Source organism: Coregonus lavaretus (genome assembly GCF_964263955.1).
Source record: "Coregonus lavaretus genome assembly, chromosome: 19".
In the NCBI taxonomy this organism is placed as follows: Eukaryota; Metazoa; Chordata; class Actinopteri; order Salmoniformes; family Salmonidae; genus Coregonus; species Coregonus lavaretus.
In genome coordinates, this window is record NC_140006.1 from 24,063,968 (window position 1) to 24,083,908 (window position 19,941).

Here is a 19,941-nt window from a genome sequence, read left to right on the forward strand (position 1 = left end):
CTGACATTTCTCCTGAGGTACTGACCTGTTGCACCCTCTACAACCACTGATTATTATTTGACTGGGTTGGGTTTATTATTTGATAGGCTGGGTTTCTGTATAGCACTTTGTGACATCTGCTGATGTAAAAAGGGCTTTATAAATACATTTGATTTGATTGATTAATTTATTGATTCTGTCTCTTCGCAGCAAAATCTGCAGAGCTGGGATGATGGTATCTCCCATATATTTAACATTATATTGGTTGCAAGAATTTTGTATTATAATTTAAATTGAAAAACTCTACGTTTTGAATCCAGCGTCGTTTTGTGTATCAGTTAATAAACCATGTGCTATGGAATTGGTACATCGAAAATCTCTTCCCAACTATTTTGCAATCTCTTCGGCACAGCTGTCAATTTTTTGGTCCTTAAATGAAACTGGTATACTTTTTTATTTATCACAATTTTCTTTAACCAATTTTGGTCTTTAATGCAGGGCCAACAGACAAGTTCCTTACTTTCTCCCCCTTCCACTTGCCTCTTCCATTTTTGAGGTAATGCTGCAATTAGTTGGTTGTAATTTTGGATAGAGTAGTCATTTCCATATATGTTTGTTAGCTGCATGTGTAACATAACTCCACCAGTCCTACTTATGATATAATTTACTAAGATAATACCATTTGTAAAAAGAAAATCCAAAAATAACATTTTTTAAAATCAATGAGTATATTTGAGTTTAACCATAATATTTGTTGTAATATTTGTTCTGTCTTTTCTGGTGGATTAAACTGAAATTGCAACCAACCTTCTATGGCTTGTTTTAAAAATAGTGATATTTTTTAGATTATTTCATTTTCAAATAACCGAAAGTGAGATGTTGTAATCTGAATAAAGGGAAAAGGCTATTCTTGAACACTGGGTGAGCCATTCTTACTTATCTGTTAGAGAACCAGTTTGGATTTAAGTATAGCTTTTGTATGACTGTAATGCTTTAATATTTAATCGTTTCTGCCCTCCGAATTAAATATTAAATTAAATTCATAGGCATTATATAAATAGGCCTGTTTCATTTTGTCTGGCTTGCCATTCCAAATAAAATTGAATATTTTTTGCTCTTATAATTGAAATATCAAGTCGTTAGGTGTAGGCAGGGCCATAAGCAAATAGGAAAACTGGGAAATGACTAAAGAGTTAATCAGGGTAATTTTTCCACAAATAAACAGGTCTTTTCCTTTCCATGGTAGCAAGATATTATCTATATTTACTAACTTTCTATAAAATGTTATTGTAGTGAGATCATTTCTTTCTTTCGGGATATGAATACCGAGTATGTCCACTTCACCGTCAGACCATTTTATTGGTAAACTACACAGTCATGTAAAAGTTGTATTTTTTAGTGATCCAATACGTAATATAGTACACTTATCATAATTTGGTTTTAATCCAGAGAGGTTAGAAAAAGTATCTAGATCCTCTACGAGGCTATGGAGAAAGATTTGAAAGAAAACATGAATCAGCAACGTACAATGACAGCTTTGTTTTTATGCCCTGAATTTCTAGCGCCTTGATATTATTGTTGGACAACCTTGTTTTACTCTTCTTTACAGTTTAATACTTTCTGAGAAGTAGCCATTATTTACTAATTTACACCTAGTGTTACTATACATTACTTTAACCCGTTGTATGAGATTCTCCAAAATTGAAATATTCCAGGCATTTATATATAAATTACAGTCGTACTTTATCAAAGGCCTTTTCAAAGTTATCTATGATAACCAGGCCTGCTTTCGCAGATTATTCATAGTGTTCTATTGTTTCCAGTCTTACAGTGCCTTGCAAAAGTATTCATCCCCCATGGCGTTTTCCCTATTTTGTTGCATTACAACCTGTCATTTAAATTGATTTTTTTATTTGGATTTCATGTAATGGACATACACAAAATAGTCAAAATTGGTGAAGTGTTATGAAAAAAATTACTTGTTTCAAAAAATTATAAAAAATTAATAATGGAAAAGTGGTGCTTGCATATGTATTCACCCCCTTTGCTATGAAGCCCCTAAATAAGATCTGGTGTGACCAATTACCTTCAGAAGTCACATAATTAGTTAAATAAAGTCCACCTGTGCGCAATCTAAGTGTCACATGATCTGTCACATGATCTCAGTATATATACACCTGTTCTGAAAGGCCCCAGAGTCTGCAACATGACAAAGCAAGGGGCACCACTAAGCAAGCGGCACCATGAAGACCAAGGAGATCTCCAAACAGGTCAGGGACAAAATTGTGGAGAAGTACAGATCAGGGTTGGGTTATAAAAAAATATCCGAAACTTTGAATATCCCATTGAGCACCATTAAAACCATTATTAAAAAATTGAAAGAATATGGCACCACAACAAACCTGCCAAGAGAGGGCCGCCCACCAAAACTCACGGACCAGGCAAGGAGGGCATTAATCAGAGAGGCAATAAAGAGACCAAAGATAACCCTGAAGGAGCTGCAAAGCTCCACAGCGGAGATTGGAGTATCTGTCCATAGGACCACTTTAAGCCGTACACGGAGCTGGGCTTTATGGAAGAGTGGCCAGAAAAAAGCCATTGCTTAAAGACAAAAATAAGCAAACACGTTTGGTGTTCACCAAAAGGCATGTGGGAGACTCCCCAAACATATGGAAGAAGGTACTCTGGGCAGATGAGACTAAAATTTAGCTTTTTGGCCATCAAGGAAAATGCTATGTCTGACGCAGACCCAACACCTCTCATCACCCCGAGAACACCATCCTGTGGGGATGTTTTTCATCGGCAGGGACTGGGAAACTGGTCAGAATTGAAGGAATGATGGATGGCGCTAAATACAGGGAAATTCTTGAGGGAAACCTGTTTCAGTCTTCCAGAGATTTGAGACTGGGACGGAGGTTCACCTTCCAGCAGGACAATGACCCTAAGCATACTGCTGAAGCAACACTTGAGTGGTTTAAGGGGAAACATTTAAATGTCTTGGAATGGCCTAGTCAAAGCCCAGACCTCAATCCAATTGAGAATCTGTGGTATGACTTAAAGATTGCTGTATACCAGCAGAACCCATACAACTTGAAGGAGCTGGAGCAGTTTTGCATTGAAGAATGGGCAAAACTCCCAGTGGCTAGATGTGCCAAGCTTGTAGAGACATACCCCAAGAGACTTGCAGCAGTAATTGCTGCAAAAGGTGGCTCTACAAAGTATTGACCTTGGGGGGGGGGGGGGTGAATAGTTATGCACGCTCAAGTTTTCTGTTTTTTTTTTTTCTTATTTCTTGTCTGTTTCACAAGAAAAAGTGGTAGGCATGTTGTGTAGATCAAATGATACAAACCCCCCAAAAATCAATTTTAATTCCAGGTTGTAAGGTAAAAAAATAGGAATAATGCCAAGGGGGGTGAATACTTTCGCAAGCAAGCCACTGTATATATTATCTCCAATGTATCATCCAAGTAAAAAACCTGTCTGATTAGAATGAATAATATCAGACCATACCTTTTTAATTCTATGCGCTATGCATTTTGCTAGAAGTTTTGCGTCAAAACATTGAAGCGTTTAGGGGACATTTTTTAAATGGACTGGATCTTTATATTTACCACCTTCTTGTTGAGTATCTGATCATCTACAATGTTTATAGAAGTGGTTAAAACATGTTAATAATGGTCCTCGGAGTACATCAAAAAAGGTTTGCTATATCACAACTGGTATGCCATCCAGCCCTGGAGTTTTCCTGGACTTAAAGGCTTTAATTGCATCAAGAAGTTCCTCCTCATCAGATTTTTTTACCTTCTCGGCTCAGGTATTTGAACCAGTGACCAGGGGTGTAGGAGCCGGGGGGGACATGTCAATGTTATAAGCAGGTAAAATGGTCCCTCCCCCAATAATATTATCTATTTTTTAGGAACTCATTCAGAGTCTCAACTTGCTGTTGAGAGTTAGAAAAGTAGAATACACAAGGTTCCATTTCTAAATTTGGTTGTGCATCAGCAGTTTTTCTCTTGTAATGTCACACACTCAATTAGCCCATGTCAGCTAAAATTGTTTCTAGCTTATAAAGCTCCACCAGAGCTATGAAACAAGTGGGAACTGGCAGGAATGCCATTGGTTGATGTGTTGCCTCGTCTAAGTACCTAATAGCCAGCAATAAGTAGACCAGAGCCAGCTGTTCCTAATGGAGGAACAGTGAGCTCATGCTAGGAAAAGCATGCTCGCTCGAGAGAGGAAATGCCAACTTACACAGTCATGGCTAGAAGCTGTACAGCTTTTGTCAAATTAATGTCAAAAGTAGCTAGCCCTAACCCTTTTTCTAACCTTAACCTAAATCTCCTGACCTGCTACGTTAATACTCCTAACCTGCTGCGTAAGTTCTCCTAACCTGCTACGAAAAGTAAAATCTGATGTTTATTTGACAAGAACTGTATCCATTCTAACCATGACCCACTTGACCATGGTAAACGGCCTGAGTAAACTATCTTATTTATCCACCAGCTTTGACTCCACTCCACATTTAATTCTAAATGCATACTGCTAGCAAAATATATATTTTTAACTATTAAAAGTACTTTGTAGGACAAGGATTGTCCTGACTTTCAAGAATGTCTGAATGGCTTCGCCTTTGCTTTTCTGGTTGACTGGCAAGTTTCACCATCCAATTATTTCAGATCTACAGAATTGCAAGTTTCACCATGGCAAGGACTGTGGCGAAACATTGACACATGATAATTATTAGAATATGGCAAATATTAGTCAATTATTGCATTCTATACGTGCTGGCTTTTGCGTGTTGCCTGAGACATGACATATAGGTGGGAGAGCATTGGCTGCAGGCTGTTGCTAATTTATTAGGCCTAATGCGCAATTTGCCGAAATGGGTAATGGAACAACTTCAACCACTTGATTTTTATTCGACATAAACCACGTTTCCATCCACAGTTTTTAGGCCGACAGATCATTTGTTTGTTTGACATGGTGGGATATTTTTGTGTCTGTAAAATGAATTATGCGAGAAATTATTGTGGAAATGCCTTTATGTGCAAATACTGATATAATAATCATCATATCGAAGTAAACTTGGAGTCACTTGATGATATGGTGTGGTCCTCCACTACGACCCGGGAAAGCATGCAGTTTATTAGGCTACAGATGAAATAAATTATGATGAACAAAAATATTCTCACTCTTATCCATAATCATGTCATCATGTAGCCTACCAGCACATGCAGGCTATCTGTGAGCTGTTGGCTACAGCATGTGCCAAGGCCAGAGTAGACACCTTTGCTATTTAACGCAACAGTTTTTTTGGGGTGACAAAACTATCGTTAGAGTTGAAAATGCGATGGAAACACATTGCACTTTAGATTTTTATTCGGTACACTAAAACTTAAGGGAACAATTACATGTTGCGTATTCCACGTCATCACGCACTGAGTTTTATCGGCAACAAGTCCATTTGATGGAACAACAACACTGGTGGGAAAATGCGCATATTTTCTTTATGCGGATTTCAGAATATAAACATGAAAATCTGTCGCCAATTGGATAGAAAGCTAGCTACTGTAGTTTTTTGTTGTTGTTGTTGATGTGACATCAATACGTGCAGCAGTTTTTTGTTATCGTCAATAGTTAAATGGAAACGGAAAGTAGCATGCTATTGTCACATCTATTTTCTATGCGAACGTTCTAAAAATCGACAAGTAAATGGAAACATAGAGATAGAATAAATACAGATAGAGGGCTCTTTTCATTAAAGGAAGGGCAAGATTTTCAGGAGGAGGTGCCTGCTGTAACATTATGAGTATTGTCTGTCGTAAATACTATAGCCTAGAGGGGGGAGAAATTGAGTGTAAAAGGATTTTTCCTGAGGGAGGAGTTGCAGAACACTCCTTATTTGGAGAGAACCTGGTCACATGGGGGCAGAATTTAAGCGATATTGCTGAGAGACGTAATAGGAAAGAGCACATCGAACTGTGCCTTGAGATGTAGAGCGGGACTAGAGAAGTTGACTTTCTCAGGCTAGAGCCAATGCAGTGAGGGGATAAAATGCCCACCAACTTCACTGTGGTGCCTGTGGAGGATGGCGGGTCCGGGAAGTCAACTCTCGAGCGTGTGTTTAGAGAGGAAGATGAGGAAGACATTTCTCCACGACGACCCTACTCAGGTGAGGGCACACTGTTGACTTACTGTTGACGTTTTCACGACCCGCTCAGACAAGCAAAGCAGCAGAACATGTTCAGTTTACCTTGGCCCATGATTTACAGAATTATGATATAGCTTTGTTTGTTAATTTTTCTCTGGTCTAAGGAGTTGTATACCTTTTAAGACAAATGAACTTTTTTCAACTCCTGAGATGAAAACAAAAACAAGCGAGGGCTTCCTGAGATCTTCCTTGCCTCCATTTCTCTCTCTTTCTCTCAACTCAATTTCAATCTCTCTCTCTTCTTCTCTGGGTTTTATGGCGAAGTTCACTTAAAGGTGTATTGTCGTCACCAACTGAACGGGGATGCAAAAAATGTACAAGAGAAAAGTACATTTAATACGTGTAAGGGAAAATGTACATTAATAAAAATATATACATTCCCACTTCTTCAGTAATTCGAAAACTCAAATACCCGGCTCTGGAGCCTGAGAGGGTGGGACGCATTGACAGTACTTCATGTACAGTTGAAGTCGGAAGTTTACATACACCTTAGCCAAATACATTTAAACTCAGTTTTTCACAATTCCTGACATTTCATCCTAGTAAAAGATACCCGGTCTTTGGTGAGTTAGGATCACCACTTTATTTTAAGAATGTGAAATGTCAGAATAATAGTAGAGAAAGTGATTTATTTCAGCTTTTATTTCTTTCATCACATTCCCAGTGGGTCAGAAGTTTACATACACTCAATTAGTTTTTGGAAGCATTGCCTTTAAATTGTTTAACTTGGGTCAAACGTTTCGGGTAGCCTTCCACAAGCTTCCCACAATAAGTTGGGTGAATTTTGGCCCATTCCTCCTGACAGAGCTGGTGTAACTGAGTCAGGTTTGTAGTCCTCCTTGCTCGCACACACTTGTTCAGTTCTGCCAACACATTTTCTATAGGATTGAGGTCAGGGCTTTGTGATGGCTACTCCAATACCTTGACTTTGTTGTCCTTAAGCCATTTTGGCACAACTTTGGAAGTATGCTTGGGGTCATTGTCCATTTGGAAGACCCATTTGTGACCAAGCTTTAACTTCCTGACCGATGTCTTGATGTTGCTTCAATATATCCACGTAATTTTCCTTCCTCATGATGCCATCTATTTTGTGAAGTGCACCAGTCCCTCCTGCAGCAAAGCACCTCCACAGCATGATGCTGCCACCCCCGTGCTTCACGGTTGGGATGGTGTTCTTCGGCTTGCAAGCCACCTCCTTTTTCCTCCAAACATAACGATGGTCATTATGGGCAAATAGTTCTATTTTTGTTTCATCAGACCAGAGGACATTTCTCCAAAAAGTAAGATCTTTGTCCCCATGTGCAGTTGCAAACTGTAGTCTGACTTTTTTATGGCGGTTTTGGAGCAGCGGCCTTTCAGGTTATGTCGATATAGGACTCGTTTTACTGTGGATATAGATACTTTTGTACCCGTTTCCTCCAGCATCTTCACAAGGTCCTTTGCTGTTGTTCTGGGATTGATTTGCACTTTTCGCACCAAAGTACGTTAATCTCTAGGAGACAGTACGCATCTCCTTCCTGAGCAGTAGGACTGCTGCGTGGTCCTATGGTGTTTATACTTGCATACTATTGTTTGTACAGATGAACGTGGTACCTTCAGGAATTTGGAAATTGCTCCCAAGGATGAACCAGACTTGTGGAGGTCTACAATTTTTTTTCTGAGGTCTTGGCTGATTTCTTTGGATTTTCCCATGATGTCAAGCTAAGAGGCACTGAGTTTGAAGGTAGGCTATGAAATACATCCACAGGTACACCTCCAATTGACTCAAATGATGGCAATTAGCCTGTCAGAAGCTTCTAAAGCCATGACATTTTCCAAGCTGTTTAAAGGCACAGTCAACTTAGTGTATGTAAACTTCTGACCCACTGGAATTGTGATACAGTGAATTATATGTGAAATAATCTGTATGTAAACAATTGTTGGAAAAATTACTTGTGTCATGCACAAAGTAGATGTCCTAACCGACTTGCCCAAACTATAGTTTGTTAACAAGACATTTGTGGAGTGGTTGAAAAACATGTTTTAATGACTCCAACCTAAGTGTATGTAAACTTCCGACTTCAACTGTAGCTCGTCAGATGTAAAATCCCTTTAATCCCAGAAAGAGTTAAGATGCAGAAACAATGATGTAGATCTTTCTTGAATTATTTTCCGCTTGTGCAGTTCCGTTTATCACCATTTCTATAGGCCTAAATAACACAAAGTCCACTTTCTTCACATGAAGTGAAGAATGTCTGGATCTTGCTGGTGACATGCAGGGCTTGGTGCATGTTGCTGTGTAGCTCCACTATTATCCCCTGACATCTGATCTTCTGCTCTTTCTACTCTTTTTTTACCGCCTCCACATAGGAGACAGAAGCTGTGCTTTCACCTTGCATTAACATGTGGTTGTTGTCATCCGATTAAGATTGTCCAAATTTGTTGAGTCTACACGTGGTAATAAAATGTCTCTTAACTGCCCACTATGTTTGTATTGTAACCAGATTCCCTTGTCCTTCCCTGTATGCAAATTAATCCAACCTGCCTTGGATCTCCCTTATGACACAAGCTGTATAAATCAACAGAAAACTGCACACTTTTATAGTCAGTAGTTTTACAATCATCATTACAGCCTATATTTGATATCCAACTATTTAAGACTGAAAGTAATAGGCTACTCTCCCGATATCCTCGACCTGTCCACAACCATAAAAATATATATTATTCCATATATCCTCCTGTAAACAGTAAACCAGCTTTTTAGGCCTGCTTGCATTGGTTGTGTTTAAGCAGGTCTTAAAGTGGCAATATGTAACTTTTTGGGCGACCCGACAAAATTTCACATACAAATGTGAGTTATAGATCTATCATTCTACTTGAAAGCAAGTCTAAGAAGTGGTAGATCTGTTCTATTTGCGCTATTTCTATGCTTCCCTTAAGTTTTTTGTTTTTGCATCTTTTACTTTCGGTTTTGTACACCAGAAAATACAATATTTTTGGTTATGGAAAATATATTTCACAGTGGTTTAGATGGTACAATGATTCTCTACACTATACTAGCTTATTTTGTCACAGACTGAAATTAGGCAAACTATTAGTTTTAGCAACCAGGAAATGACGGAGCCATTTCTGCATAGTGCAACTTCAAGAAGAATAAGTGTACCAAAAGTTTTGTATTTCGAATAACCTCTAATATGAAAACCTATAGCAAGTCACATGGTCAAATTATGAAAATGGATAAAAGCGGCAATCAATAAGCGCAAAGGAGTACTCATGTAAAGCAAATGCTATGGCTTTATAAAGGAATAAAGTGTAAATCTAAAAGTAGCCTATAGAGTCCTTTTGTATTGTAGCCTACATCATATTGGCTCATGCTTCCAGAAAGCTATGTGCCTTTACGCATCAGTTTGGACATATTCTGCACTTTATTGCTAGCAATATGCCTGGAAAATGCTCAAAGATTCACAGAATATAATACAACTGAAAAGGATTGCATTATATTCCAGGAGTCAGATACTTTTTTAGTATAGGCCTAAACGGTAGCCTACCAAAGGAAAAAATAATGCGACATTCTGGGAGAATGACCGTGGTTTGGTTTCCTCCAAATCATTGATTAGTGATAATTCCGTAACGGAGTCTCTTTCACTCAGAGGGTTTATAGACTGATATACTAGCATTACAGAATTTAAACTGAACTACAAATGTATTGCGGATGCAAATGACGGATGCAAATGATGGAGTCGCAACAGAAGAGCACAGTGCATGACAAGTGTAAAGTACATTTACCTTATTCTAAAATTGATTATATTGTTTTTTCCCCTCAATCTACACACAATAACCATAATGACAAAGCAAAAACTGTTTTTTAAAAACGGATATCACAGTTACATAAGTATTCAGACCCTTTACTTTGTTGAAGCACCTTTGGCAGCGATTACAAACTTCTGTCTTCTTGGGTATTACGCTACAAGCTTGGCGCACCTGTATTTGGGTAGTTTCTCCAATTCTTCTCTGCAGATCCTCTCAAGCTTTGTCAGGTTGGATGGGGAGCACCGCTGCACAGCTATTTTCAGGTCTCTCCAGTGATGTTCGATCGGGTTCAAGTCCGGTCTCTGGCTGGGCCACAAGGACATTCAGAGACTTGTCCTGAAGCCACTCCTGCGTTGTCTTGGCTGTGTGCTTCGGGTCGTTGTCCTTCTGGAAGGTGAATCTTCGCCCCAGTCTGAGGTCCTGAGCGCTCTGGAGCATGTTTTCATCAAGGATCTTTCTGTACTCTCCGTTTATCTTTCCCTCGATCCTGACTAGTCTCCCAGTCCCTGCCGCTGGGATGGTATTGGCCAGGTAATGAGCAGTGCCTGGTTTCCTCTAGATGTGACACTTGGCATTCAGGCCAAATAGTTCAATCTTGGTTTCATCAGACCAGAGAATCTTGTTTCTCATGGTCTGAGAGTCTTTAGGTGCCTTTTGGCAAACTCCAAGCGGGCTGTCATGTGCCTTTTACTGAGGAGTGGCTTCCGTCTGGCCACTACCATAAAGGCCTGATATTGGTGGAGTGCTGCAGATATGGTTGTCCTTCTGGAAGGTCCTCCCATCTCCACAGAGGAACTCTGGAGCTCTGTCAGAGTGACCATTGGGTTCTTAGTCACCTACCTGACCAAGGCCCTTCTCCCCCGATTGCTCAGTTTGACCTGGCGGCCAGCTCTAGGAAGAGTCATGGTGGTTCCAAACTTCTTCCATTTAAGAATGATGGATGCCACTTTGTTCTTGGGGATCTTCAATGCTACAGAAATGTTTTGGTACCCTTCCCCAGATCTGTGCCTCGACACAATCCTGTCTTGGAGGTCTACGGACAATTCCTTCGGCCACATCGCTTGTCAACTGTGGGACCTTTTATATAGATGTGTGTGCCTTTCCAAATCATGTCCAATCGATTGAATTTACCACAGGTGGACTCCAATGAAGTTGTAGAAGCATCTCAAGGGTGATCAATGGAAACAGGATGCACCTTAGCTCAATTTCGAGTCTCATAGCAAAGGGTCTGAATACTTATGTAAATACGATATTTTAGTTTCCTATTTTTAAGACATTTGCTAAAATTTCAAAAACTTTTTGCTTTGTCATTATGGGGTATTGTGTGTCGATCGAGTACTTTTTATTTATTTAATCAATTTTAGAATTAGGCCGTAACATAAGAAATTGAAGGGGTTAGAAACTTTGTGAATGCGCTGTTTAGCAAGGTATAATGTAGGCCAAATGTTCCACCTGTACCTTTTTAGATCTAGCCAAAGTGGACTTATGTAACATTTCCATAGGCAAGCCACTGTATTATAATACCACTGTATTACTTTCATATCTGATATAGCAACTGAATTAGACTTTTCACAATACAAAAAAAGTTTCTAACGCGCTCTGCAGCTTTCCCTCAATATTGCCACAGCACTGTCAAGATAGAACGATGGGCGGGTGGTGTTATGGTCACCCAATACCACGTCCAGCTCTGAATAAAATGGGCATTGGGTTCTCCCATTCCTACTCCTGCTATTACAGTCCTTGGTCTTTCTGTACAATGTTTTCAAATATTTGATTTTGTGCTGGCATTGGACGTGAGAATGGGGGGAACCCTTTTTCTCTCATTCGGGATGATCTATCATCATAAATAGATTTTATATATGTGTGATCTAATTTTGATTGGACTGTGGCATCCGACCACAGTGCCAGTAGGCACTTGGTTTCTAATGAAGACCATGATCTTCATTCTGGATGAATTGTAGAGGTAGGCTATTGTTGTCATATAATTTCTACCTCAACTGGCCTGTGACAATGGCCAAATGTATACACTTCCGTTGTCAGGATTCGTTTACAGTTGCAGGATATCCCTACAAGATGCGTCTTCGTCTACTGCCGGAGGTGGTCAGGAAGATCTAATCACAATCGGATCGCAATGCGTCTTTTGATTGTCTACACTATTCAACAAATGTGGGCACAATTAGAATGTGGACAAGATTAGGACAACAGACGCATGTTAGAACCAGGTATAAACAGGGCTAGACTGAACTGCCCTGATTTTGGCCACCTCCATCTCTTTTCACCGTATTTGGGCATTCCAAGGATGTCACTTCATGTTCTCCACCACAGTTACAACCCTATTCATTTGCAATTCTCTTCGGCTATACACTGAGTGTATAAGACAATAGGAACACCTTCCTAATATTGAGTTGCACCCCCTTTTGCTCGCAGAACAGCCTCCATTTGTAGGGGGGCATGGACTCTACAAGGTGTCAAGCGTTCCACAGGGATGCTGGCCTATGTTGACTCCAATTTTTCCCACGGTTGTGTCAAGTTGACTGGATGTCCTTTGGGTGGTGGACCATTCTTGATACACACGATAAACTGTTTAGCGTGAAAAACCCAGAAGCGTTGCAGATCTTGACACACTCAAACCTGTGCGCCTGGCACCTACTACCATACCCTGTTCAAAGGTACTTAAATCTTTTGTTTTGCCCATTCACCCTCTGAATAGCGCACACACACAATCCATGTCTCAAGACTTTAAAATCCTTCTTTAACCTGTCCCCTCCCCTTCATCTACAATGATTTGAAGTGGATTTAACAGGTGACATCAATAAGGGATCATAACTTTCACCTCGATTCACCTGGTCAGTTTGTCATGGAAAGAGCAGGTGTTCCTAATGTTTTGTACACTCAGTGTACAGTCTCCATCAAAGTGATTTTTAACCACATGACCCACATCTCGGCTCCCTCTGTCTGCAGACACTTTTTACATGGCCAAACATTTTACATCTCTTACGCTGCAAAGGCCTGGATATAAAGGCTCTGACAGGATAATACACATTTTCCTGCTGCACTCGGATCGAGAGGGACTCAAGATAAAAAAAACACAAGGACTGACAAACTCTTCTCCTTCTTGCCATTAACCACATGATTCATCCAGCTTACATCAACCACTCCAGGAATTTTCTTTAGTATATCAATATCAACTTCTAACGAAACTCCAGAAATTGCTCCTTCAATAGGTGCCCTGCTCCGTATCTCAAAGCAGGACACATCATAATCTCCAAATTGAGTGAGTTCCAGCACCCATTTTTTGTTCTGCTCCTCAGACACACAGAAAATCTGAACAAGCCCACATCTCGTGATTTTAACTTTACCCAACGCTTTCTCCACCACTTTGGATGTCTTCAATGGGTTTACCAAGTCGGACGTGCATAATCCCAGAGAACATACTCCTACCAGATATGATGGGGAATTAGCAACACTAGCCATTTCCTTTCCCACATCAATTTAGCTTATTTTTCAAGTTCTTTGGACAAAAGTCTATTCTTCATTTCCACCGCCAACCGATTCAAGCTCCATCTCAGCTTCCGCCATTGTCTTCTTGCTCGTGCCTCTCTCGGTACCCTTGCTGCACCAGGTCGTGGGCCCTCTATCTTTCTCTTTCTGTCTCTCTCCCTCCCTTTCTCTCTCTCTTTCACTCACTCAACTCATTCAGTATCTTGCCCTCTGTTTCACACTATCTTTCTCTCTGTTGCTCTCCCTCCCTTCATGGGTGAAGACTATGATTAATGTGAAATCAATATGGATAGTCTTATCTTTAGAGGTTTCTCAGCCTTGCGTTTCACAGTGGCAGTCACTGCCAGAATACCTTTCCTCTGTCAAGTATTAACCTGCTGTGAATCAGTAGAACTCTACTGTTCTCTACCTGTTGGAAGGGAGATTTAGGTAACTGCCCAAATAAAGGGAACACCAACATAAAGTGTCTTAATAGGGCGTTGGGCCACCTCGAGCCGCCAGAACAGCTTTAATAAGCCTTGGCATGGCATAAATTCTACAAGTGTCTTGAACTCTATTGGAGGGAAGCGACACCATTCTTCCATGAGAAATTCCATCATTTGATGTTTTGTTGATGGTGGTGGAAAACACTGTCTTAGGCGTTGCTCCAGAATCTCCCGTAAGTGTACAATTGGGTTGAGATCTGGTGACTGAGACACACAGACATACACTCACACCCTTTTATTCCCCCATGCTCCTTTGAGACCCCCAATTCAAAGTCCTGAGATCTCTTCTTCCTAAGCATGATGGGATGAAGGGCAGAGGAAAAGGAGGGCCGAGCACGCCCCACTCACGTCGACGGGGCTGTAGTGGAGCGGGTCGAGCGCTTCAAGTTCCTTGGTGTCCACATCACTAAGGACCATGGTCCAAACACACCAAGACAGTCATGAAGAGGGCACGACAACACCTCTTCCCCCTCAGGAGGCTGAAAATAAATCCTCAGAAAGTTCTACAGCTGGACCGTTGAGAGCATCCTGACTGGTTGCATCATCGCTTGGTATGGCAACTGCTCGGCCTCCGACCGCAAGGTACTACAGAGGGTAGTGAGAACGGCCCAGTACATCACTGGGGCCAAGCTTCCTGCCATCCAGGACCACTATACCAGGCGGTGTCAGAGGAAGGCCCTAGAAATTGTCAGACTCCAGCCACCCAAGTCATAGACTGTTCTCTCTGCTACCACACGGCAAGCGGTACCAGAGTGCCAAGTCTGGGACCAAAAGGCTCTTTAATAGCTTCTACTCCCAAGCCATAAGACTACTGAACAGTTAATCAAATGGCTACCCGGACTATTCACATTGACCCCCTTATTTTTTATTTATTTATTCGTATTGTTTTCACTGACTCTCTTGCACAAGGTTGATGTACACTCACTGACACTACAACACACACACACATGCATATTGTTGCCACACACATACAGTGAGGGGAAAAAAGTATTTGATCCCCTGCTGATTTTGTATGTTTGCCCACTGACAAAGACATGATCAGTCTATAATTTTAATGGTAGGTTTATTTGAACAGTGAGAGACCAGAATAACAACAACAAAAACCAGAAAAACGCATGTTAAAAATCTTATAAATTTATTTGCATTTTAATGAGGGAAATAAGTATTTGACCCCTCTGCAAAACATGACTTAGTACTTGGTGGCAAAACCCTTGTTGGCAATCACAGAGGTCAGACGTTTCTTGTAGTTGGCCACCAGGTTTGCACACATCTCAGGAGGGATTTTGTTCCACTCCTCTTTGCAGATCTTCTCCAAGTCATTAAGGTTTCGAGGCTGACGTTTGGCAACTCGAACCTTCAGCTCCCTGAGCCACTCCTTTGTTGCCTTGGCCGTGTGTTTTGGGTCATTGTCATGCTGGAATACCCATCCACGACCCATTTTCAATGCCCTGGCTGAGGGAAGGAGGTTTGACGGTACATGGCCCCGTCCATCGTCCCTTTGATGCGGTGAAGTTGTCCTTAGCAGAAAAACACCCCAAAGCATAATGTTTCCACCTCCATGTTTGACGGTGGGGATGGTGTTCTTGGGGTCATAGGCAGCATTCCTCCTCCTCCAAACACGGCGAGTTGAGTTGATGGCAAAGAGCTCGATTTTGGTCTCATCTGACCACAACACTTTCACCCAGTTCTCCTCTGAATCATTCAGATGTTAATTGGCAAACTTCAGACGGGCCTGTATATGTGCTTTCTTGAGCAGGGGGACCTTGCGGGCGCTGCAGGATTTCAGTCCTTCACGGCGTAGTGTGTTACCAATTGTTTTCTTGGTGACTATGGTCCCAGCTGCCTTGAGATCATTGACAAGATCCTCTCGTGTAGTTCTGGGCTGATTCCTCACCGTTCTCATGATCATTGCAACTCCATGAGGTGAGATCTTGCATGGAGCCCCAGGCAGAGGGAGATTAACAGTTATTTTGTGTTTCTTCCATTTGCGAATAATCGCACCAACTGTTGTCACCTTCTCACCAAGCTGCATGGCAATGGTCTTGTAGCCCATTCCAGCCTTGTGTAGATCTACAATCTTGTCCCTGACATCCTTGGAGAGCTCTGGTCTTGGCCATGGTGGAGAGTTTGGAATCTGATTGATTGCTTCTGTGGACAGGTGTCTTTTATACAGGTAACAAGCTGAGATTATGAACACTCCCTTTAAGAGTGTGCTCCTAATCTCAGCTAGTTACCTGTATAAAAGACACCTGGGAGCCAGAAATCTTTCTGATTGAGAGGGGGTCAAATACTTATTTCCCTCATTAAAATGCAAATCAATTTATAAAATTTTTGACATGCGTTTTTCAGGATTTTGTTGTTGTTATTCTGTCTCTCACTGTTCAATAAACCTACCATTAAAATTATAGACTGATAATTTCTTTGTCAGTGGGCAAACGTACAAAATCAGCAGGGGATCAAATACCTTTTTCCCTCACTGTACATTCCTTCACATTCTTCACAAACGCTGCTGCTATCCTCTGTTTTATTATCTATGCATAGTCACTTTTACCTCCATGCTTTATGGTGGGAAATACACATGCGGAGATCATCCGTTCACCCACACCGCGTCTCATAAAGACACGGCAATTGGAACCAGACTCCAGACCAAAGGACACATTTCCACCGGTCTAATGTCCATTGCTCATGTTTCTTTGCCCAAGCAGGTCTCTTCTTCTTATTGGTGTCCTTTAGTAGTAGTTTCTTTGCAGCAATTCGACCATGAAGGCCAGATTCACACAGTCTCCTCTGAACAGTTGATGTTGAGATGTGTCTGTTACTTGAACTCTGTGAAGCATTTATTTGGGCTGCAATTTCTGAGGCTGGTAACTCTAATGAACTTATCCTCTGCAGCAGAGGCAACTCTGGGTCTTCCATTCCTGTCGCGGTCCTCATGAGAGCCAGTTTCATCATAGCGCTTGATTATTTTTGCGACTGCACTTGAAGAAACTGTATTGAGTTTTTCTTTGCTTATTTGATCTGTTCTTGCCATAATATGGACTTGGTCTTTTACCAAATAGTGCTATCTTCTGTATACCTTATTACAACACAACTGATTGGCTCAAACTCCACAAATTAACTTTTAAGAAGGCACATCTGTTAATTGAAATGCATTCCAGGTGACTACCTCATGAAGCTGGTTGAGAGAATGCCAAGAGTGTGCTAAGCTGTCATTTAATATAATAATATGCCATTTAGCAGACGCTTTTATCCTAAGCGACTTACAGTCATGTGTGCATAAATTTTTTACATGTGGGTGGTCCCGGGGATCGAACCCACTACCCTGGCGTTACAAGCGCCATGCTCTACCAATTGAGCTTGTCATCAAGGCAAAGGGTGGCTATTTGAAGAATCTCAAATATAAAATATATTTTGATTTATTTAACACTTTTTTGGTTACTACATGACTTCCATGAATTACCCTAATCTAAATGTGTTTCTGTCATTTTGAGCACCATGGGTCGACACCCTAATCAGGTTACGCACCCAGTAGGTACATTTCTCAAATGTCCGGTAAAAAATGCTGCGGTCTCGTGCCACATTTTCCTGATGGGAAAAACCCTGATGTGCAGGTAGCCTACAGGTGACTTTTGAAGTAGCCTAATCCGTTTAAAATATTGTGACTGGTTGTGTTTATGCCCAACATAAAAGGTAATTTAACTTTTCAAATGTATTACAAATATTTAGGCTATATTTAAGTGTTACAGTGCGTTCACCCTATACAGCCGCATCGCACGGTGAAACATTGGAAGCCATTCACTTTCAATGGAAGAAAAGCGAGAGAAGCGGAGTGGGCTGCGGGACCGTTGAGCGACGCGAGCATGGGTGAGGGAGCTGAATAGGCCGTGACTAAAGTTGTGGAAAACTGAACTTTATGCAAATCCTCTGCGATATCTTGATGCGAGTGACCAATCGATGCTCACCATAGCTTCCAACCCCTACTGGATTGGCTGACAATGACTGTTGATACGTAGCACTATCTAGCTTGCTTGTTAGCACCCACATGAGGGTGAGGCTAGGTGAGTGCCGCTTGTATAGTGTAAACACTATGTCATGCCCAATTTCCACATAACACAATAATTTGGATAACCCCGGTAGCTCCACCCTCATGTGGGTGCTAGCAAGCAGGCTAGGTAGTGCTATGTATCAACAGCCAATCCAGTAGGGTCTGGAAGCTATAGTGCGCTTCGATTTAACCCTTTAGACCCCAGTAGAACTTCTAGAATGCTGCTGTAGATTACTTAGAATTTTCAAGATGAAGCTCATTTTCTCACACATTTCAAACAAACAGACATAGCTCAAAAACAAAGAACAAATAACAATTACAAGTTAACTTAGTTTTAAAAGCACAACCTTTTAATATTACACCACATTCATGTCAATTGGAATAACAGTAATTTTGTCTTCCATTGTGTAGACACTATCAAAAAACTAACACTGAACACAACAAAAAACCCTAGATAATTTCAATTGTATTACATTTGACTAAATTACTCACTCAAAATGTACCAAGTATAATATATTATACTTATAAATATGATTTACATATAAATATTAAAACAATTATCCGAAATGTGACCAGAGGACAATATTCAGAAAGTATTTCACAACCCACACAAAGTAGGCTATTTGATTGACGACGATTCTTACTTCTGTAACAAATGTAAAAATGCAAACAAGTATTCAGAGACTATTTCAAAATGTCGATAATCTCTCTCAATAAGATGTAGTACAGACCAGGCCTGACACAAAATGTAGAAATAGTAGCCTACTTTGACACCATTTCAGTGAATGCAACAAGTATTAGATAGAGAGAGGATACAAAACACATCTGCTTCACACTGTCACTTTAGTGTTTGCATTTAGCCTACAACATGTCATGGAACTTCTGGAAGCATGGCCCCATCCTGCAAAGTGGCACAGAACACGTAGAGCACCCAACGGAGGTTTCTACACATCTCCCACTCTTTGTCCTGCATCCACTCCGGATGCACACCACACACCCTCTCTTGTGCCCTTCAAACTTCAGCTGCTTTCAAATTATGAGTTACAACCCGGACCACACGCCCCGGTTCCCCCTCTTCCTGCCACTGTAGCCATATCACAAAGTGAATGCAGAAGCTGCATTTTGAATGCCTTCAGGGCCAGTGCCTGCGGTTTCTGGGAATGGACCTTTGCAGGGTCCCCCACACAATGTACACATTTATGATGTCAAAGTTGAGCACCCCCCCCCAAAACACATACTTCCACCATTTTCTGCCTGTGTGTCCAACATTGTAATAGCTCCTCAGTTGGTCAAGATGGTCAACCCAGCCCAGTTTTCTTCTTGTAATCCATTACAAGCTCTGGAACAGATATGTTCCTACCACTTTTAAAAGCAACTCCAAAGCCACTATCACTTTAGGCCTAGGCTGTGTGTCCCCCTTCTTTCTCCTCTCCATGTTCCTCTTCCTCTCCATGTTCCTCTCCCTCCACTCTTCCCACCCTCCTCTTCACTCTCCACTTCCTCTCTACTCTCCCTCGTCTTCACTCTCCTCTTCTCCTCTCGCTCCACTCCTCGAGCCGCGCTCCACATCTCTATCCCTCCAATCATCTCTAACTCCTCTTCCTCCCTGCCTTTTGCTGCTTTTCCCTGACTCTCCACATCACTTCCCTCACTTTCACTGACCTAGAGGAACAGAGTGAGTGAGATAGGAGCAGCAAATAGGATACAATTGTGGTTAGGAAGATAATCACTCTCCCTCTCTTCCTTCCTCTTCTTTCTTTTTCTCAACCATACACATACTCTCTTCCTAGTAAGGGGTTTCCATAATAAATTATGTTATACAGTTACACGCCTCCCATTCCCCTCTCTCGCTCTCAATTTAATTTAAGGTGGTTTATTAGCATGGGAAGCATGTGTTTACATTCCCAAAGCAAGTGAAATAGATAATAAAC

General features: G+C 41.1%; 1 protein-coding gene across 2 annotated transcripts in view; it reads left to right on the forward strand.

Moving 5' to 3' along the window:
* The first annotated feature begins 5,849 nt into the window (after nucleotides 1-5,849).
* LOC311146684 (solute carrier family 12 member 7-like) overlaps nucleotides 5,850-19,941 on the forward strand; it is a 99,215-nt gene continuing 85,123 nt past the window's right edge. The window contains exon 1 of one of the 2 annotated variants that reach the window (XM_084183215.1): nucleotides 5,850-6,151. In XM_084183215.1, the coding sequence (XP_084039341.1) occupies nucleotides 6,034-6,151 (118 nt within the window). In that variant the 5' untranslated portion in view covers nucleotides 5,850-6,033. The remainder of the gene's footprint in view (nucleotides 6,152-19,941) is intronic. The other variant, XM_084183216.1, reaches the window with a different exon arrangement.